The sequence below is a fragment of the Cylas formicarius genome, unplaced genomic scaffold (genome assembly GCF_029955315.1).
Source record: "Cylas formicarius isolate icCylForm1 unplaced genomic scaffold, icCylForm1.1 PGA_scaffold_1__22_contigs__length_36826433, whole genome shotgun sequence".
NCBI lineage: Eukaryota > Metazoa > Arthropoda > Insecta > Coleoptera > Brentidae > Cylas > Cylas formicarius.
Genome location: NW_026844264.1, coordinates 12,417,064 through 12,438,198, shown reverse-complemented (window position 1 = coordinate 12,438,198; position 21,135 = coordinate 12,417,064). Strand labels below are relative to the sequence as shown.

Sequence of the window (21,135 nt, the reverse complement as noted above, 5' to 3'; positions counted from 1 at the left end):
TGAAAATACTTTCCCATGGAGGCTGTTTCTTGTGTAACTATAAATTCGAATAAAAAATCCTATGATAACACAGGTAAGTTTGTTGCGTATTACACATGCGCACACGCAGTAATCTCGCAAAACCAATTTCTTACACATGCATGTTTGCTCTCTCTTTATTCGTAAGGAAGTTGGCTTATGCTAGCCTTCTACAAGGATTAAGCCTATGAGGATAGTATACTCGGTATCAATTAAAACGAAATAAATGGGAAAACAACTATTTTAAATATATTAATGATAAAACTGTCAAACAAATTAATATCATCCTCTTTTCATTGTGTTTCTTTTCTTCACCGCTATTGTTTCTTTCTAATAAAATTTCAACATAACACCTTTCCCAACGTTTTGAAAATATTAGGAAAACAAAATTTTAGGAACAAATATCCCCTTGCTTTTGCAACATTGGTAATATCCTATCTGGGCTTCTGAATTTTAAATTTGTTTCTATGTGAGTCGCGAAATCGCTTCAGCTCTTGCCTAAAGTATTCGACAGTCTTTTGAAGTCCCACATTGAGTTCAACTTTGGGCTCCCATTGAAGGTATTGCTTGGCCCGGGCAATATCCGGCCGTCGCCTCTGAGGATCATCTTCGACTTCACTTACATGTACAATTTTGCTATGACCTCCCACTAAGGTCTTAATTATTGAGGCAAATTCTACAAAGAAATACTATCATTTACAAAGATAGAAAAAGCTTAGTTCAATTACTGATAATGCTATGTTCCACAGGATTGCCTAAATTCACAGGCAAGGTAAAGTTAGAATTCATCAGGCTAACAAGACCTTCAACTAAATCCGAAACATACTGAAATGATCTTGTTTGCTCTCCAGACCCATACACCTGCAAATATCATTCAACATAACAATACCAATCGTGTACACTAATTATGAGAGTTATAAGCTATAGTTCCTTATGTCCCACAAAAGCATTCTCATAAAACCACTGAGAAAGAGAGGATACAAATTCAGAAACATTCAAAATTTTAACTTCATATTCGCCTCTCATAAAGCATTGTAAAAATTTATTCCTAATATGAAAAGACTAAAATTTATGTTATTTAAAGATGTTATATGTATGTATGTAATCTTGCAACAAAATCACTATTCCTTGATCCCTATCAATAAAGATTGTCATCAACATTCTTAATGATGGTCTGGGAAATGAAGTTTTGGGTTACTTGATAAATAAATAAATTAGTTTTTTTCCTAGATTACAGAACAGAAAAAGGGATCACTTAAAAAAAAAATATCGGCAACCTACCGTGATAACATCATTTTGTAAAGCCTGAAGTATAAAGTTAGATACAACCCGACCATCATTCATATGCATCCTCGGCCCATAGGTATTAAAAATTCGAGCTACTCTGACCTGCAGATTATCTTGCTTGGCATATGCGTAGGTCAAAGTTTCAGAAACCCGCTTGCCTTCGTCATAGCAAGCCCTGGGACCTACAATATTTTACTCTGTTGAGTTATATGCAGAATGTGCCAGTAAGGGCAACAAAGTAGGGTATTAGGGAAACAAGAAATTTGAAAAAATTTTTTTTAAGTAAATAGTAAATAAAGTAAGACAATTGCAAAAAAAAAAACTTTATTTAAGTGTTAAAATGCAACTAGCTCCAACCCTATGAATACAATAAAAAACAGCAAATAGTAAAAAATCAAAATGGAACTTTTTAGAAATGCCTTCAAGTCATTTTCTATGCAGGATTTTAACCTTAATATGGCTGCATTGATTTTATTTTTAAATGTTATTTAAATAATTATAACCGTTTTATTTGGTAAATCAGTGATAATTAGACATTAATTAATTTAGATAGATTTAGTATTAAGTTCATTAATTCATGTTTTAAATTAGGATAAAGATATTGAGATATAGTTCTTAGTGGATTGATAGGCGCTTATTGAGTGATCTGCATTGCATTTATCTTATTCCAGAATTTTGTTTTTTGCAATTGTCAGAAATACACTATTTGGTGGCAAGATAAGGAATCGCAGTTACGTCACTCTCGCCCAATCAATAGCGTAGAAAAAGGCCTTTCTAATGATTCCAAATGTATTAGAATATATTAAGCCTCTTAAATTCATCATCATTTATTTCCGAAAATGTTCTAACGCACTTTCTTTTTAAAGCTAGAGCATTTAACAAAAAAGATTTGGGTTTGTCTCAGTTTTATCAAAGGACTTACTATAACTATTAGAACTATTAGAAAATTTTGCAGAAACTGACTTTCAAAAATAAAGATAGCAATTACCCCCCATGGTGGCCATATTAAAAACTCAAAAATAATATCCAGCATTTTCTCTCAGCCGATTTACTTAAGACATTTTTTTTTAATTTCCACAGTCATTTCCCCAATACCTTACCTTCTTGCCTCTACTGGGACACCTGGTACTAAGTGGGTATTTTTAAACATTACCTATTGGATTTACATGTCCCCAATAAGTTTCAGGTTGGGGGTGAATGTCTGGATCTCCATACACTTCTGAAGTACTTGCTATAAGAATTTTCGCATTCAATCGCCTAGCTAATCCTAAATAAAAAAAAAAAAGTTAATCACATGCTGCTTATTTATTTCAATACTGATAAGAGATGATTCAACAAAGATAACTCAAATATTGATTTATTGTGACCATGCAGACAATATATTTATACCTACAACATAAAATAAAGCTTGAGTGACTCTAAAATGGTAAAAATAAAATAAAATTTACTTATTATTGCCAAAAAATATATAAATTTGGTTTGTTATATTATTAATACTGTTATATAAGACCTATTCTTATAAACTACACCAATAAACAAAAGAAAAAGTTTTACCTAATATATTAATTGTTCCTAATGTATTTGTTTTAATAGTTTTCACAGGATTGTGCATGTAATGTGGCGGACTAGCAGGGCTTGCAAGGTGGTATATTTCATCCACTTCAATAAACAAAGGATTAACAATGTCGTGGTGTATAAGCTCAAAATTTTCATGTCCAATCCAGTGTTCCACATTTCTTTTTCTACCCGTAAAAAAATTATCGACCACGATTACCTCATGTCCTTCCATCATTAGTCTGTCCACTAAATGTGAGCCCACAAATCCAGCACCACCTGTTACCTAAATGAAGTATTTACTATTAATATTGTCCAACTAGTAATGTCAGCCCCTCTACCAAAATTCTCTTTCGCGTCAGATAATTGAGAAAATTAACGTCAGGATACGTTTTGGGCACCCTTCCCTCTAATAAAATGATTTTTTCTTCAAGAGCTTCAATCTTACGATATGCTTCATTTAACAGATAATTAGCATGTTTTACATCTTCAGGGAACTTCCATGTCTCTGTACTACCGGTTGCCGTGCCCGAAGCGGGACTGTTGTGACGATATTTAAACAATATTATATAAAAAACTACAAAAACAAACATATATTTCATAACCTCAACGACAAATTCGAGTGCTTACCAAAAAGAACACCGAAAGATATTAAGATGTGTTTCAATTTTAATGTTATTTGTATCATTGTAGTTCATTCTTGTAAGAAAATTTTACATTTTAATCTTGAGTGGATTAAGAAAATAAATACTCCTGTAACCTAACTACATCTTTTTTGTCTTTTATCAAAGACTAGAGCGTTTCAGGTAAAACTTCCAACGTATTCACAGACCACAGAACAAACGTAGTCGTAGAGCGTTCCATGAACTGATTTTGTTTATCCATAGCATTTTTTATTTGCACCTATGAAACAGAAAATATCGAAAAAGAAACTTTACCGTGCAGTATTTACTAAACATTGTCATATTTTTAATAAAATTTTTGTAAAATTCATATTAGAATTAATTGATATCTTTATGAAAGTTGGTAGGTATTTATGGTGTTTTCTACATTAGTAAATAATAATAGCAATTTATCTTGATAAACATTTTAATAAAGAATAACTATTTACAAGTAACTTAAAATTAAAGAATTGTTATTAGAATATAACTAAAACTATTTTAATAGTATGCAATCCAAAAGTATAAAGTATGCACAATGATAATTTTACTTTTGAAATCAGAAAATATAATTAGCATATAATATATCACCCATTATTGAATCATAATTTAATTGTTTGAATTATATTGTGGATGCTTTGCGTTTTAGAAGAAAATATATTAAATTTGTCTGTCCTTGTATTACCGTCATGTATTGTCAATTATTAAAAATTACATGAAAAATATCGTTTCGCCACACATATTACATTTACTATACAGCAACTTACAAATGGATTCAATATTCCAAACAGTATAAATTTTAAAAATGCATTACTTTGCAGTTTTGTTTTATAATTATTGACTTCTCTTTTTTTTGTCAGTGCTGCCATTCAGATTTAAAGCATTTTAAGCCAACAAGGACACTGTAGCTTTTCATCCTGACACAGTAAAACAGTCAATTAATTCTAACTTATTACCATTAATCTTAGTTAAAGCATCATATCATATCATCCCCAACTTGGTTATTTAGCACCAATGAAAATTATTTCACAAAATTGTTGACCAATTGTTTTGTACTCGACTAGAAATCAAAACAAAGAAATAACAGAGTAGTTCAAATGCTGATGTCATTATTATAACTTGGTTCACTCGATGTGTCCGGTTGGTGGACATGTACTTCAGCATCATCAAAAACATTTTCTAATTGTGGCTGGTGTACATGTACCTCACAATCGTCACAAACATTTTGTAATTGTGGCTGGTGTACATGTACCTCAAATTCATCACAAAAGTGGTAGGGACCTGAGCTTTCTAATTCACTTGTACCTAACAATTAATAAAAAAGAAATAATGGTTGATATTCTTTTCCTGTGCTCACCTGTAGTGGAACTGGTGGTACTGACATATTCTCCATTAATGCTGTGATGATCTGAGGCTGTCACCAAATTTGCGGTTCCCGACTGCTGTGATATGGACCTTATTGCTCTTTGAATAAGGTTCTCCCTCAGCTCCTAAAATTAACAACTTTGCAATAACAAATTGCCTCATTGACCACCAAGAGGTTTTTGATATGCATTTCGGTTATGTGACAGTAATGCTTGTATCAGCATAGTTAAAAATGAAGAATTTACTTCAAATGTGCCACCCTGAGTACCCCTGTTGCTTGCATTAATCAAGGGGGTTGTATCATCAGCTTCAGAATCACTGTCTGCCTCATTGTGATGGAGCTCATCATGGGCAAATACTTTTCGCTTGCATATGGGACAAACTCTCCGGTTTTTGGTCAACCATGGGTCGATACACTTTGTATGGTACACTAAAAATCATTTTAAGTTGTCTTTTATATGCTTAAAACAACAGTAAATCAGAACCATGATTGCAGGGAAGGACCCGTAACTTTTCCCCTTCAACAAAGTCATCCAAGCAAATTGCACAGGTCTCATAAGGATCGCCCTTTTGGAACTTGCAAGTAGGTATCTTTTTTAATGATGACTTTGGCAATCTATGCCTTCTTTGCCTTCTCCTGTCTTTAATAAATTTAGCAATCTAAAAAACAAAAATATTTAAAAGTATTTGTTTTCTATAATTAATTACTTCATTATTTAATACTCACCGTAACCACCAACATGATTAAACTTACCATAAAACCCATGATGACAACAAAACAAATTCCAACTACAATAGCAAAAGGTATCAACAAATGTGTCTCTATGTTAAAAGGGGTCCCGCCAGTGATCACAATAAAATATTCTGGACCTGTGTAGATATTTTTCAACATCAAACCAGATTGCTCACCAACAAATACAGAAGGGATGGCAATGCCAGATTTATTTGTTGCTGACATAGGTATTAACTCATTAGATCCTATATTGTATACAATAACAGCATCATAACTAAAATAATAAGACAATAAGTCAGTGATGATATTATTAGATAACATACCCAGCACTTTGGGCATTTCGAACTTTGGTTTCAAATGAACAATTCTGAGCTGAATATCTGGGCAATAAAACAATAGATTTATCCAAAGGGTTTACATCAGGAGGCTCAATATCATTGAAACAACCGCTTCTATTAGCATCCACAAGCACACCTTTAACGGCTGAAACTGAATGGATATTATATGGTCTTTAAACTACTATTGACCAATACCATCTTCAAAAAGGCTGGGACCGAAATTGGCAGGGGCGTCGGGAAATTCTTCGAAAAAGTACTGAGAATCCTACAACTCTCATTTCACTTTGGAGTAAAATAACAAATCAAAACTACTTACAAATCTCACAGCAAAAATTTCGGAAGTAACCATATTAATTGCTTGACCCGCTAGAAACACTAATAAATGGGAAATCATTGTTCACGTCTCCTTAGATTGCGTCAATTACATTACAAAAAATTAAATTAAATTGCTGTTATATAAAGTAACAATAATTTATGAACTCATAACTAACTGCGTTTTGCAACTACCAGAACAATAAATCACAGCCTCAGCAGCTACTCAAAACTCCTGATGGCAATCGTGGTTATTTTTTTACCACAAAAAATCCAAAACAACACAAAACTATTTATTTTTATTAGTCACGAAACGTCAAAATAAAACCATAGATCACAATTCTTCCCACTACTGCATGGTATAGTGCCCGCTATTGGCAAAGAATAAAGTCTTCTTCTTTGGTTTTAGCGGGCACCTACTCAATCAAGGCAAGAATTTTAAATATTATTGAAAAAAAATACCAGGGGCATACAAAATGGTTCCATAGAATGATATAATTTCAAGAAACGTTTAGGGATTCCTCTTTCCCTAGCTTAATTAACAAAATAATACACGAATTTGCATTTGCACATATATTTCTGCTTTTCCCGACAAAATAATAGCATCAAAAGACTAAATTATCCTACTAAACTAAATTTGTTTCAAGTTCAACTTAGAGTTAAAATGTGCGATCCAATTTATATACAGGGAGTTTCAAAACAAATGTGCACAACTTAAACCGATAATTTTTACTTTAAAATAAAAAGTAGGGAGATATCGCGTTTGTATCTTTTTTCTTGAAAATGAAAATAGAACCGTAAAATATTATTTTTTAAAAAATCTGTTTTTTTTTTAATGAGTGGAAGGGTTTGAATTACTCTATCCCTATCATTCTTAACTTAAATTTTTTAAAAAAATCTTACGCAATGACACGCAGAAAATAAAATTCTATAAAAGTGTTTAGTAGAAACTGAAATTTTTATCTGCTGTTATTTTATTATTTATTTATTTGTTTCATAAAACTTACCGCTTCCAAACAAAAAGATAATATGTTAAATATTGCATTTCGAAAAAAAATCATCCTCTGTTCAAAATCTCTTACTGAAAGAGCTTGACCGCTCTGTACATGGTATGGATATAACACATATAACTATTGTGCTTTTAATATCCTCCATGCAGTTGATGCAACAGTATTTAATTCTGCTGCAATTTTTCTGGTACTTGTCCCCGGTTTCCTTTTAATAACATTTTGTACAGTAACTTCTAATTCGGGTATTCGAACTTTGCGGTGTCGGTTGATTTCTTCGAAACTTCTATTTCGATGAAGCCTGGTAAACCGCTTCCAAGAAATTTTCTTTTGCACGCCCATAGATAAAATGAATATCTGCCATTTCATCATTATTGAGCTAAAACTCTTATTATTGAAAAATTAAATGGTTATATAATAAATTTTTAATTAAATTAGTCGTATTTAATAATTAATAAGTATAATAAGAAGTAAATATTTTATCTAATCAATTTTTTTATCTCGTTATGCACTGCTTTAGATGTTTTTTTTTTAATTTTAGAAAGTGGTATGAAACAATTTCAGGAGACAAGTGTTTCTAAATAAAACATCAAATAAAAAAAATGTTTTTATGTCATTGCATAAGTTTTTACTTAAATGTAGCAAATAAGAAAGATATCCCCTCCATTAATTTTAGAAAAATAAAAAAATATGCAGAAAGTGTGTTTTTGTAATAGTAATAGTTCCGTAATATTTTATTGCTCTATATATTTTCGTTTTAATTGTTTCGTTCAATGGTTTTTAATGGTTGGATTTTGATCAAAAATTTATGTAACAAACTACCCTTTATTTTAAACATTGCTCCCTTAAATTTTACCCATTTGTTTTGAAACACTTAGTCAAAAGCAAATATTAAAAATGGATGAAAATCTCAAATTTGTGGAGTTCTCTTTGGATATACATAAATGGCGTTGTTAGCTAGGAATTTTACTTAACGAAATGTTCTTTGGAAATTTCATAGTTAGAGTCGACAACTGGCTACCAAAAAAATAACTATTATTTCATAAACGGATAAATCGGAGAACCTTTGTGATGAAGTCGTTTCTGGTTTGTTCTCCGTTTTTTGGCTAACTCACATGCAAGCCGCAATGTTACGAAATATAATAGCTCTATCAGACTAAGGAAGCTAAAACCCAAGCACAGACTTAAAAGTCCGCCTACATTTGCTGAAACAAATCAAAAATGTATATAAGGCAAGGCAAGAATTTCAGACATTTGATAACTTACATAAAATTTCGGTAAATCCGAAAAGTTCGCTTTTCACTTCTTTGGTGAACTGCGATTTAAAAAAGAAAAACTGCACCACAGCTACGTTATCCCTGCAAAAGTAAGTGGCATAGAGTTAACAACATCAATGTTTCATGTTGAACTGAAAGTAATCAATGCGTTACGTGCGTACAATAAAAGGAAATGTCGAACAGAACTACAAAATACCACCACCGAAGGCGGATGGGTATACTTTTGTTTGTTGTAGTATCGCTTGCTCTTTATTGCATCAAGTTGTTCTCAGAAACTGAGATCTAAGCGAAAGCTTTCTTATACAAATTGTGTTCAAGGGAGGGCTGGATTGTGAGGAAGTATTTGGTGACAAATTGAAATTAGCTCTGTGATAGAAATTAAAAACATTTTACATGAAATATTCCTTAGAGTAACTGCCGACCTCGGCCCGAAGGCCCATGTCCGACAGTTTGGCGAACGATTTCGAATTTGAGAATCTGAGGAAGAAGCACCCTGGTAGACAATGACAGCTGGACCTACAAGTATAAACACAATGACATTAATTTAAAAGTATTATCAGACAATAATGCTTTACCCATTCCCATAGACAACTTCCATATCTTCTTTGGCTTGGTCCACACATTCCTTTTCCGTTTTGCCGCAGTATTTGATGAACTTGTTTTCTGAAATCAATAAGACGGAAAATTATTTTCTAATAAAATTACCCACATAGTGCAAAGTAATGTAGTGGCTTTAAATAAAAAGCGGTAAGATAACGAAATTATATGGACAAAAATATTGCATTAATATACTTAACACGGAATGTTATCAGGGGTTGTGGTGGCAAGAAAGTTGCGTGATGTGATGGTTATATAAATATACATACATACGAAACGTCAAAACGCAATATTCTTACTCGGTAAATAATAGGGAACGCATGAACAGTGCTTTAAGGTGTGATTGGATTGGCACTCCAAATTACAGTTTCTCTGAGTGTAGGACCTGGAAAACAAATTAAATTTTAATTAAATAGGGGGAAAAATGTTGAGGTTGATTGATTACTACCCCACCAATACGTCAATGATCAGGTGCCGTTTTAATTGCGTAGGTTTTGTAAAAAGGGGAAAACCCACTTATGATCTACGAGCTAATAAGTAATAAGTAAAAACACAAGAAGCGAAGTTCACTTTGAGTATGATATTGGACGTGTCAAAATCCAGATTGAGATGGATATAATTCCTGATAGAAATCGTATTTGATCACAAACGGGTAAGCAAAAATTATAGATTGGATCATTTGATTTTTTATTGTCGTTTTTAGAGAATTTTAAGAAAATTAAGAATGAAAAAATAATTCTTAAAATTTCGACAATTTTTCCAATTGTTGGATGTGATATATTTTTTCTGTATACAAGCTGGATCTAATTTATTCTCGTTCGCTACTTAATAGGCTTTAAACCTGTTTTGATCAGTTAGTTATTGATATTTATTATATTTATAAAGCCACACAACGAAAATTTTGAAAAATCGCAACCCTATTTTCATCTGCGACAGTAAGCAAATATTGCATAAATTATAGCAGAGATTCACGAATTGGTTATTTATTTCTTTATTTATTTGTTTATTTCGGTACTCAACATAATGTACAAACATAAAAATTTACAGAGTACACATAGTTAGTCTAATACTATTCTTAGATAATAACTAGAAAAATGTTTACATGAAAATTTAATTTACTAATTAATTAAAAAAGAAAAATGTATTAATCTGATTAATTATTATGGATATGCTACTGGAGATGACCTAATCTTACCACGGCCGTATGGAGTCATAGAAAAACATCAATAGTTTTTTATTAAAATTAGGACTTAGGTGAAATATATGAATAGAGGAATCATTGTAGATCTTTTGCATTTGAGTCTTTGGGGAGCTTATTGCGTCATTGATATTAAAGAGAATGGATGTGCCATATTAATTGAAGATGACTTCAAACAAGGTTAAAAATTACGAAAAGTTGAAAAAACTGGAAAATGTAAGATATTAAAATTGTTTTCTTCAAGCACATTGATTTGAGCATTTTAAGTGAAATAAACTTTTACACATCATCTGAAATCAGTTTTTTTCAGGTCTTGTTTCGCGTTGGAAGAGACGTTTAATGGGAGTGTGTCAACTGTTGAAAATTCTTCAATGCAGTGTTTAGCTTGCAACCCTGAAAATGGTAGAAATGGAATCCTATGCAAAACGCAGGAATTCGATTTCCGTTTGTGAATTGAAGAAGAATATTTGACATAAAAATTGCATCGACAGATGTTAAATCCGACACTATTGCATATCAACTAGCTTCCACCATGTCAAGAATATAGTCAAAATGTATTAAGTAATAATAGTTTTGATGGTTTTTGTTTCATGTACCTGATAATTCATATTATATAACTAATAAAATGAGAGGTATATTTTAATTTTATCCATGCCATGGTAAATAAAACTGCGGATCAATTAAATGCGAATATTTTTTATGCTCCAAGACAAACAGCAATAAGTTTTGTGGGTTTTTCAACGGGTCCAGTTATTTGGTTTATTTTTGAGGTCGGTCGTTTAATATCCTTGTGATTTGATCGGTCACAGGCGCTTGCTTTTTTACATTTGTCAATCGACGACAAATGGGTCTTAAAACCATGAAATATATAATTTCCATGATGCTCAAAAAACTCAGACCCAGACAGAGTCCTAAAATACCTCCAAAATTCGCTAAAAATATACAACGATATATCTAAGTGCCGAAATTAGAGACATTGTTCCTCTACAGCAAAATCTTCATATAATATTTCTGGATAAAAATGTGAGATGTCGTCTTTATTGCGTAACTTCCCTATACTAGTTTTAGTCGTTTCACTAAAATGGCTTCACATATTGCTTGGTTTGTTATGGTTATTTATCCAGGTATTTTGCAAACTATGTAAGATTTACCGCTAAAATTCAAGCCTCCCCAAAAAACACAAACATTTTTGGTAAAATATACGTTGCGTTAAAATATAGTCTTAACACTGCTGGAATACGAAATAACCAACTTGATATAATGTAGGATAATCAAACCATTTTGTTTTTTTTAATTAGAAAAGTAAAGAATGCTTATGAAATATGGGAACTAATATCGAGAGATAAAAAGAGTTTTGCACAAACTGCCTAATACAAAAAAAATATATAAAACCTTTAAATCCAGTGGCGAACTTTTTTTTTTATAAACATAATAGGTAAGAAGCCCCATTGGTGCCACTCAAATTCATAATTACATTTCAATTGACGATAAATTAACCTCGGATTATACTGCCAATGCGAACAAGGTCGCCAAAAAAGATCTTCGAGATATGAACAATAAACAGCTTCTTAAATCACGACTAATTACAGCTTATCATTAAGTAACATCTTGTGTTTTAACTGAGACTTTTGGATAAAACAAAATTTTGAAGATAACGTATTATACCCTGTATAAGTAACTTACACAAAATTTCTGCAAACCCAAAAAGCACACCTTTGTTCTGTTTTTGATAAGCTTCGGCTGCAAAATGATATTTGATAAGAGCCAAACTACTCCTACGAAGAAATGATTTAACTTAGTTTGATGGTTTCAAACTGAAATCGCGTTACTCACTTCTTAATACGTTTCACGTTTTCTATATTCACAAATGCATCGGCCATCAAAGTCGATTGCGAAGTGATATGTCCGAACTGATATTGAAAACAACCGGGTTTGCAGTTACATTCCCCCGTAAGAAAACTGCGAAGCAAAATAAGTTCTAACTTAACGCCCGCGCGATGTGTTCTTTGCCTTTAATAAACTCACCTGCCGTTTTTCAAATCCTCAACCTCCACCTTAATTCGTTTTACGCAATTGTCGTCCACTTTGTCGCAATTTTTAACGAATTTATTCTCTGAAAATTTACAATTTCCTTAAAACTATTTTTTAAAGTTCAAATCCGTAACGTTCTCTACCGATTTGTATAGATATGCGTTTTTTTCATTAAAGGTCTTACTTGGCAAATAATACGGGATACACTTGCACTCCCTTAGGGTAAAATTCGATTGGCATTCGAGCATGCAGTTGACCTGAGTGTACGATCTAAAACATAGTAAACGAATAAAATAAATCAACGCTAATATGCCTTCAATTTTTTGCTGTTCCCGGGAAACACATTGCTTGGTTGCGCTTTAAACATAATTTTCAGGAGACCGAACAGAATGGTTGGTAAGATATTGTGGAATTATCTATATGAGCGTTTAAAACTATGAAAAGCTTCTTTTGTTACATTCATTTTATTGGCTTGGTTCAAAAAATATATTGGCAGCTTTAAATAAGGATTCTAAAAACAGTTTCATAAGGTTTATATATATTTTTTTTAATCCTAAAGAAAAAATTTGAGGTTTTTAACTATATTGATTGAGAGAAAGCGGAAACTTTTTCTGGTCCATGTGAAAATAGGCTCAGTAATGAGTTGCATAGACTAATCTTCATGCAGCTAAAGTCTGAAATAATAAAAAAGAAAGGCCGACCTTATTATTATAGGTTACCTTTATTGGTTAGTTTTGGTTAGTTATTGGTTGTTCACGTTTGTTAGTATATATTAAATTTTGAGTATTTATACATTATCATAAATTTATTTGTTCGAAAATTACTATCTTGTAGAATACCTTTATTGGATGTTACCGTCTCCGCAATCATCGTCATTGTTATTATTCTGTGACTCAATGATCATTAGCAATTTTACAATTGTCATTAAATGCAGATTATTTAGCAGACACCATTAGCAGTATCTCTTAATTTAATATAATAGAAGTGCCTCAATTTTTCCATATAAATCCCGACGGAGGAGTGAAAAATGTTGTAATTAACTTGAACCCTAGTTAACATTCCTCTATCCGAGGTCATTACCAGACTCCAACATTATGTACCGAGCCTGGATATGCAATAAATATAGCCCATACTATAAGCTTCTCTTCTAAAAAAATATGTAGATAGCGACATATGTATTATCATTAACTACACAAGTAATTTTAGCTATTTTATTTTTCCAAGTTCTAAATTACTTCAAAAATATACCATTCACTTTATTATCTTATCGCTTTATTATTATCTACATCGCGTAACCCGCCAGTTTGATAACTAGAAAACCAGAGAAAAATGTGCAAAAATCTCGACAGCTGTTAGTTCTTCTTCAGGAAATTTCACTTGAGGAATTTATTTTTGATATTCCTGAATCTTATACCATAATTTTTACTTTTGCAAAAAAATACTTATAATGATATAACCTCAAAACGCTGAGACGTTGTATTACGCGTACGTGGCAACAATTTGCAACAGACTAGTGGGTTGAAACTAGGATCAAACTCCTGTGGAAAGGTAAAGACCAATTGCGCACACTCTAAAGCAAGTTTCAAACTCATGTGAAAACAACCCTTTCATAATAATGTGATACGTTTCACCCTTTCACCCTCTTCACTCTGAAAGCTCGAAAAGCTCGCATCATTCGTAACGACTCAAAGAATTGAACGTGTGAAAATTATATCCAATTATATACAAGGCTTTAATATTTTTGGGCGAATGGACCAATCATACGCACCAGTGGCGCATTTTACTACAACCTGTAAAAATGTTGACTTATTAGATAAGACGTCGCATGCTTTGGAATTTTTGACATTTCAAATTTGGAGGAGGGTTTATTAATTAATTAATCATCCTCCATTCAGTTTTCATAGGTAAGCTACACCTATGGTGACATCGCAGCAACTTTGACTGTTCCAAGCGTTGAATCTGACTGGCTCAATCAAATCAGTCAAAATTAGGATTTGGATATAACTTCTTGTGGTATAATTGCATTATTTGGTCAATCGATAGAATTTTATCAAGGAATTGGACAATGAAATACTTAACTTGCTAAGTAATACATGTTTATTTATGTGCAGTATAGCCGGTCATGTGCTTAGAGAGGGCGTCTTCCTCTTATAATTTAGTTCGAAAACGGGAATACACTTTCGGTTATGGTCATTTTTTTTACTCTCTTCTTCAAGATTTTCCTCTTCAAAACACCTCGAAGCAGATAAAAGGAAACTTCAATCCCGCTAAGGAGACTAAAACCCAAAAACACTCCCAACAAACCACCGGTAAATGCTGGAAAATTAACGGTTAGAATTAGCAACATAGTTTTATATACTTATCACTTACAAAGAAGGTCAGTAAAGTCGTAAACAGCCCTTTTGGAGATTTTCGTGTACTTATTGTTTTGGAAATACAAGTCGAGCTTGGCGATATTTTTGCTGAAATTTAGTAACATTGTCACTCAAATTTTAAGAAACCGCTTTAAGAGCGGTGTCAAATTTATATACAAATATTTTTCATATTTCGGTGCATTGTTTCGAGCAATTAAAAAATATTTTCTTACTTGTAAAACACGTTATGGGTTTTGTTGAAGCTTTGTCTAATTTTGCAGGCGGATTTTTGATATGCATATTCAACTGAAACGCATCCGCCTAAGCACTGACAGTCCGTTCTGAAAATGTGTTAGCTTTCGATAGTGCTGGTACTTTAGTAATACGCGGTACCTTTTGCGTGCAATGTCGCTTTGAGAGCCGTCTTGCCGCCCGATTAACTCTAAAATATTTGTGGGTCAAATTTTGCAAAAAAAAAATAAACAAAAATTACCGTTAGTTCTGGTCACACACCAGTTGCGAATTTTACAATACTTGGTGGTTGACTGATTACCTAAAATCTCTATTACTCATCACCACCGTAATTGACATAAACCATATTACTTACCTGGGAGATAAAAAGGCTCACAATCGCACATTTCTAACGACCTCATGGATTGGCATTCGAGTTGGCAGTGTTTTTTCGAATAATGCCTAAAAAGCGAACGAATCGAGGAATTATTATATTTTCCATTTTGTCGCGTCACGCAATTGAAGGCACAAATTGTTCGTACCTAGACAACCTTTAGAACTTTGCTTGCTCCATACTTTACACATCACTACTTTCCTTGGAAAATGAAAAATGAGTGTTCATTAAGTAGAAGCGCGCTATACAGTCCGCTGGATTTCAAAAGATTTAATTTATCTTAAATTAGTTACCCTTTCAACTTCACTATTTTTTGATAACAATTGGCAAACAAAACATGTATCATTTATCAATCTTCTTCATCTAGATTTATCTTAATAAAATATTATTCTACACCTGTTGGGGTAGGGGGGGTAGTAATCGAAAAGTGCATACGATTATCGAATGGGTTATTTACCTATAATACTGTAAGGGCCTTTCATTGGAAAAGTAGCACTGCCTTTTTTCAATGGCCACCCCCCTCAAGGAATCAGTGGCTTCTCTCACAGAAGGTTCAATGGATATGCGCGTCTCGAAGCCCGGACTGACAAGGAAACCAAAGTCCGCCATTTTCGGAGTCTCGATCGGATTCGACAGAATCACCTAAAGAAATGCGACAAACTTTTATTTTTAAATGGCGCCCTTTGAATGACCTTAAATCCTGTGCTGCTTGTCGACGAACAATAGTAGTTGTCTATCTGAGCATCCAAAATGACGGAAAGGCCCAAGTGAGCGCCGGCACCTGAAAATTTCCTAGATCGAGAACGTAGTTCGTGATTAGCAATAGAAGGCTCACCTAAAGGTCGCTTCGGAACTATGTTTTCGTCTTCAGTGGCATGCTGAAATCCAGATTCTGGATTCCAGTCATAAACGTTGCTCGGATAGGTCTGATTTAATATGCCAATGTCCTTCCTAATTGAATAATTTATCGAGAAAGAAGCATTGTCGTCACAACTTGGAAACTTGGTTTGGAAACAGTTGTCATTTGTAAATTGTAATTGTCAACTTAATTTGTGTGAGAAATTGGTTGTTAAGTTAATTTTGGATTAAGAGAACAGTATTTCAGATAGATAGATATTACTTGAAAATTGCCATCGCTGCCAGAACAAAGGATGTCATCAACCTCATAGTTGTTTAGTTAGTAGTTGCTTGTAGATGGACATTTTGACTTCGGTCTCCCTCAACCAAACAAATTCAAGTAATTTCTTTATAGTGGCATGCACAATTCTAAAATGCCTTTAGTTTGAGGGTGTTAATAGGAGTGGTAAAATTATGTTTTTGTGACAATTATTTTATATTCGATACCTACACTGACAGTGTTCCGCTGTGTAATATTTTGTAAAGATTAATTCCACGTAACCGCTTGTTTCCAAATTGGGGTGTTACAATAAATAGCTTGATTTATATCAAGACACATTATTTGGCCGCTGGTCGACTTAAAATACCGGTTTGTTATCCATTTATTTGAATACTGTGCGGTCACATGAACATGCGATGGTCTCTCAATCTATAATATCGGACTAATGCAAACCTACATTTCTATATCGTTTGAAATATCGAAATGTGGATGAGCCCAGCCATCAAAATCCCTGAAAAATTTTACGTCGAACGCTACGAAAGTGGTGAAAAAGTCACCAAAAAGAGAATATATGTTTTAGTATAATAAAGCTTTTTCTTTAAAGAATAGTCAGAATTTTTAGAATATAAGTCAGAATTGCTGAAAATTGGTCAGTATATCTGAAAAATAAACAAAATCTACATTTCTATATCGTTTGAAATATTGAAATGTGGATGCGTCCAGCCATCAAAATTCCAGAAAAAACTTACTAACGTGCTGACAATTTTTTTGAGGATTAACTCAGAATTTTTGGAAAATTAGTTAGAATATATACTTGACTTAAGTCAGAATTTCTGAAAAATAAGTTGGCTCTCTCTGAACTGTCACTGCTTTCGGAGATATTTTGTATTTTCTTATTAATTGAGAAAAACCGACTGAAATAGACGGCGAAAGCAAAAAAACCTTGTCTATGAGAAATTAAACATGCTTTCTGATTTTCATTACTTTTCAACCATAAAAGACAAAAAAAATAATTCGATTTATCTGAATTGTAGCCGCAGGAGATTCACCGGAACCAGTTAAATTTTAGAAGTGACCTATGAGAAAAAAAGTCTGGGAGCCACTGATCTAAATAATACGTTGAAACTAACGCCCTCTGTGAGTAACGTAATGTCAAAAAAAACTAACTGCCAATTTTTATTATTATGCTATCAGAATAAACACTTATTTTTATTTTTGGTAACCTTTCAGCGCTTTCGTTCTTAGTAGCTGCAGGAGATTCACCGGAACCAGTTAAATTTTAGAAGTGACCTATGAGAAAAAAAAGTCTGAGAGCCACTGATCTAAATAATACGTTGAAACTAACGCCCTCTGTGAGTAACGTCATGTAAAAAAAAACTAACTGATAATTTTTATTATTATGCTATCAGAATAAACACTTATACTTTATTTTTGGTGGCCTTTCAGCGCTTTCGTTCTTAGTAGCTGCAGGAAATTCACCGGAACCAGTTAAATTTTAGAAGTGACCTATGAGAAAAAAAGTTTGGGAGCCACTGGTCTAAATAATACGTTGAAACTAACGCCCTCTGTAAGTAACGTCATGTCAAAAAAAAAAACTAACTGCCAATTTTTATTATTATGCTATCAGAATAAACACTTATATTTTATTTTTGGTGGTCTTTCAGCGCTTTCGTTCTTAGTTTCTGAAAACGGTCATACTTAGCAATAAATGTCGTCACATTGAAAGTGTTTGTGTGAAAGTGTGCATATTTTCAGCTATAGTAGATAAATTGAAGCACTCCTCAATGAGATGTATATTCACTCGTCCATAGTAGTTACGAATTGGATACATACCAGTTTCTAAATATTTTCTCCGGAGGCAGCCTGTTAAAGGAACAACACAATCCTTCGTCAGTAAGATCGTTATTAAAGGCCATCTCGCAGTCCAGTTTCTGGCTGCCCCATTGGCAAAACTTCAACATATCGGAGCAGGAATTGCCCACCTGAAAATGTTTTACTTGCTTATTGGGAATTTAGATTGTCCGATAATGCCTTACTCTGACCAAGAAGTTTCTTAAATCCTCCCAACTGATGTGTTCGTTGTCATTAAAAGTAGCGTTACCGTTGCAACTGTCGTCCAGCAATTTCTTTTCGATATTGCTTCTACAATAGAAAATACAATGGATCATAAAAGTCAATATCTATCAATTCACTTCTGATATGCTGTTTTGTAAATCCAATACTACGAACACCTAGCCATTAGAAGGCGTTGTTACTATCTTGTAACTACAGACTATCGAGTATTTATTCGAAATAACGGTAGGTAACGACGATCCTGGTAAAATAAATAATGTATTCCTTTTCGCATTATTTCGTTTAAGAATTTATTGCAACTTTTTATACTTCACCTTTTGTAGAAGTCAAAAATGCTCTATTGATCAAATGATTTTGTTTTTTCCGAACTTCTAAATCTATTTAATTTTTGCGAATTTAATTCTCAACATTGCAATTACAACAACCTAAAGTGTACAAAGACCATACCACAATATTTTTTTCTAAATGGGTTGTTTTTTTAGAGTAAAAAATTATGAGAAAATCAATTTCACCGTAGTCGGCTCAGACTTCGTATATACCAAAATTTTGCCATTTTCGAAATATTTCTCCAAAACAAGTGCTATCCATCGATTCGTATTGATTTTTGGTTCAACTCTTACCCTTCCCTCAATATTCTCTCGGCTTCGGAGTTCTTTGCTTGGTTCATATTGCAGATAGTGATCGCAGGAAATGGAATGGAGGTCAAATCAGCATCGAAAGGGCTAAAACTGATTATGACCGGACTCGATCGCCATTTTTCGTAAATATTCGTGATGTAATAGGCGGCAAAACCGATCGCGAGTGAGAACGAAATGAACCAAAATATTCTAGAAATATATGGTATAATTAGTTTTTGGGACTGAAGCATGAAGAAGAAAATGCAAAAACAGATATAATTGTTTTTGAGTCCGTGATAGGTTTCATTTTATTGTCACAATTTCTTGGTGATGACGACCATTACCTTTCCCCTATTGACAAAGTAGAATCTCCCACGTATCTCAAACCATGCAGCGTTGTTTTTTCGCAATATTGCTCCAACTCTTTCATCGTCGACTTCATAACCGAAGTACTGCTGCCGGTTTCAGATGAGTTTGCCGCCCCGGTTGCACTAAAACATAAATATACCACCTGTAAGGTATATTTAATGTTTCCAACTCACTCCGTATTCTCAAGAACCCGCGTAGGAAAACTGTGTCGTTCCTCAATCCTGAACACCATTTCCTTCTTGGGTTTGATGGGCTCGGATGTCCAGCCGCCGCTTTTTCTCGGCCGGACAAGGTTTCGATCGTTGTAAACCATCCTCACCATTTGCTTGCAGACGACGCCCTTAGCTTTTCGCCGAAGGCACGTGGATCGAATTTTCAACGCGGAAACCTGAAACAGTGTCGGAGTCTCTCGGGGGGTCCCTATTACGGTCATTAAGTCGCGAGGTTTCTTCGTTAAAAACAAAAAGGAATTAAAAGTAGTAAAATACCTAACGTGAAATAAATTACGATCATATTATCTAATTGCGAACGACTCGTTGCGTGACTCGAGTTAAAGCTGTGTAAGTTAATCGCCATCGTACATCTACGACCCCTATCTTCGCGGGCGATAATTTATTATAGCGTATATGCAGTAAAAATAGTTCGATAACAGTATTTGTAATGGCATCTACATGGAGGAACTGAATATCTTCTTTTCGTTGGGCGCAGGATGCAAATGATTACAGAAGAGATCATTAAACTCTTTTTAGATAATGGAAATCCTTAAAAAGAAATACGAAAATAAAAAATAAATTAAATTAGTCTAAACTAAATTTTAGGTAGTAAGCATTAAATGACTATAAAGAAACGTGGCCTCACCTATAACATATTTAATGCAACCGTCGTCAATAGTACATCTGCAACGGATATAATATATGAAAAAAAAACTGTCGGAATCAATAATACATATTAAATAAAAAAAGGGACCAGTCTTAAGTTTTAATTTTGAAAAGTTGACATACGGACGGACCTTGACGGATCTACCAGTCTGCCACTCAGTACGCCAGCGTCATTTAAACATTGCTTAAATTAGTTCATTTGGATGTCCCAATTACATTAACTCTCTCCCATAGGCAAAGTTGAATCTCCCAAGTTCAATTTAAAAAATAAATTGAAAACGCTTAATTTGTATCTATCAGCTACTACAAGTGTGCTTTATTTTTGGCAAGATAATTTTCATTTCTTTTTGATTATAAATAAAAAAATATTAGTTTTAAAAATAGTATATTTGCGCCTTTAAATTTTTCTTATAAAGTTCTCTAGAAATATCGCTCCAGAAATACAAAATTTTCTACAACAAATTTACAAGATTTAAATAAAAAAGATATGTTTTACGTGAAAATCGAGCCATAGAGAACTACATTACTTGTCGTTTTTCGCTTTTAGAAAGGGCAGTTTCAAAAAAGTGTCCAATTTGACCTACCCTATTTTTCCCCTCTGCGAATCACTTCGGACTCTGCCGGAATTTGAGTCACGGGTTTGGAAGCGATCGGATGTTTTCGGAGATAATAGCTATAGTTTGTATTTTGACGCATGTCAATTTTGACGGTCCGAGTGACACGTCA

The 21,135-nt window shown here is 33.3% G+C and overlaps 3 protein-coding genes across 3 annotated transcripts; all 3 read right to left on the bottom strand.

The window, feature by feature from the left end:
• Nucleotides 1-288: 288 nt before the first annotated feature.
• Nucleotides 289-3,637, bottom strand: LOC132697086 (UDP-glucuronic acid decarboxylase 1). The gene is made up of 7 exons (XM_060662364.1): nucleotides 3,490-3,637; nucleotides 3,201-3,436; nucleotides 2,860-3,145; nucleotides 2,459-2,572; nucleotides 1,300-1,487; nucleotides 747-879; nucleotides 289-694 (listed from the first exon to the last, which is right to left on the bottom strand). Exons 1-7 carry the CDS (start codon nucleotides 3,545-3,547, stop codon nucleotides 453-455), a joined length of 1,257 nt encoding a protein of 418 aa, XP_060518347.1. The 5' UTR covers nucleotides 3,548-3,637; the 3' UTR covers nucleotides 289-452.
• A 303-nt stretch (nucleotides 3,638-3,940) lies between these two features.
• On the bottom strand, nucleotides 3,941-6,601 carry LOC132696364 (E3 ubiquitin-protein ligase RNF13). Its single transcript, XM_060661148.1, has 8 exons — nucleotides 6,271-6,601; nucleotides 6,150-6,219; nucleotides 5,940-6,099; nucleotides 5,638-5,890; nucleotides 5,369-5,543; nucleotides 5,129-5,313; nucleotides 4,876-5,008; nucleotides 3,941-4,823 (listed from the first exon to the last, which is right to left on the bottom strand). Exons 1-8 carry the CDS (start codon nucleotides 6,346-6,348, stop codon nucleotides 4,612-4,614), a joined length of 1,266 nt encoding a protein of 421 aa, XP_060517131.1. The 5' UTR covers nucleotides 6,349-6,601; the 3' UTR covers nucleotides 3,941-4,611.
• A 1,383-nt stretch (nucleotides 6,602-7,984) lies between these two features.
• Nucleotides 7,985-20,511, bottom strand: LOC132696758 (pickpocket protein 28-like). The gene is made up of 14 exons (XM_060661767.1): nucleotides 20,390-20,511; nucleotides 19,705-19,919; nucleotides 19,507-19,653; nucleotides 19,166-19,372; nucleotides 18,509-18,614; nucleotides 18,306-18,454; nucleotides 16,191-16,306; nucleotides 16,048-16,136; nucleotides 15,813-15,997; nucleotides 9,447-9,532; nucleotides 9,126-9,213; nucleotides 8,944-9,066; nucleotides 8,540-8,631; nucleotides 7,985-8,478 (listed from the first exon to the last, which is right to left on the bottom strand). Exons 2-14 carry the CDS (start codon nucleotides 19,851-19,853, stop codon nucleotides 8,309-8,311), a joined length of 1,707 nt encoding a protein of 568 aa, XP_060517750.1. The 5' UTR covers nucleotides 19,854-19,919; nucleotides 20,390-20,511; the 3' UTR covers nucleotides 7,985-8,308.
• Nucleotides 20,512-21,135: the final 624 nt, after the last annotated feature.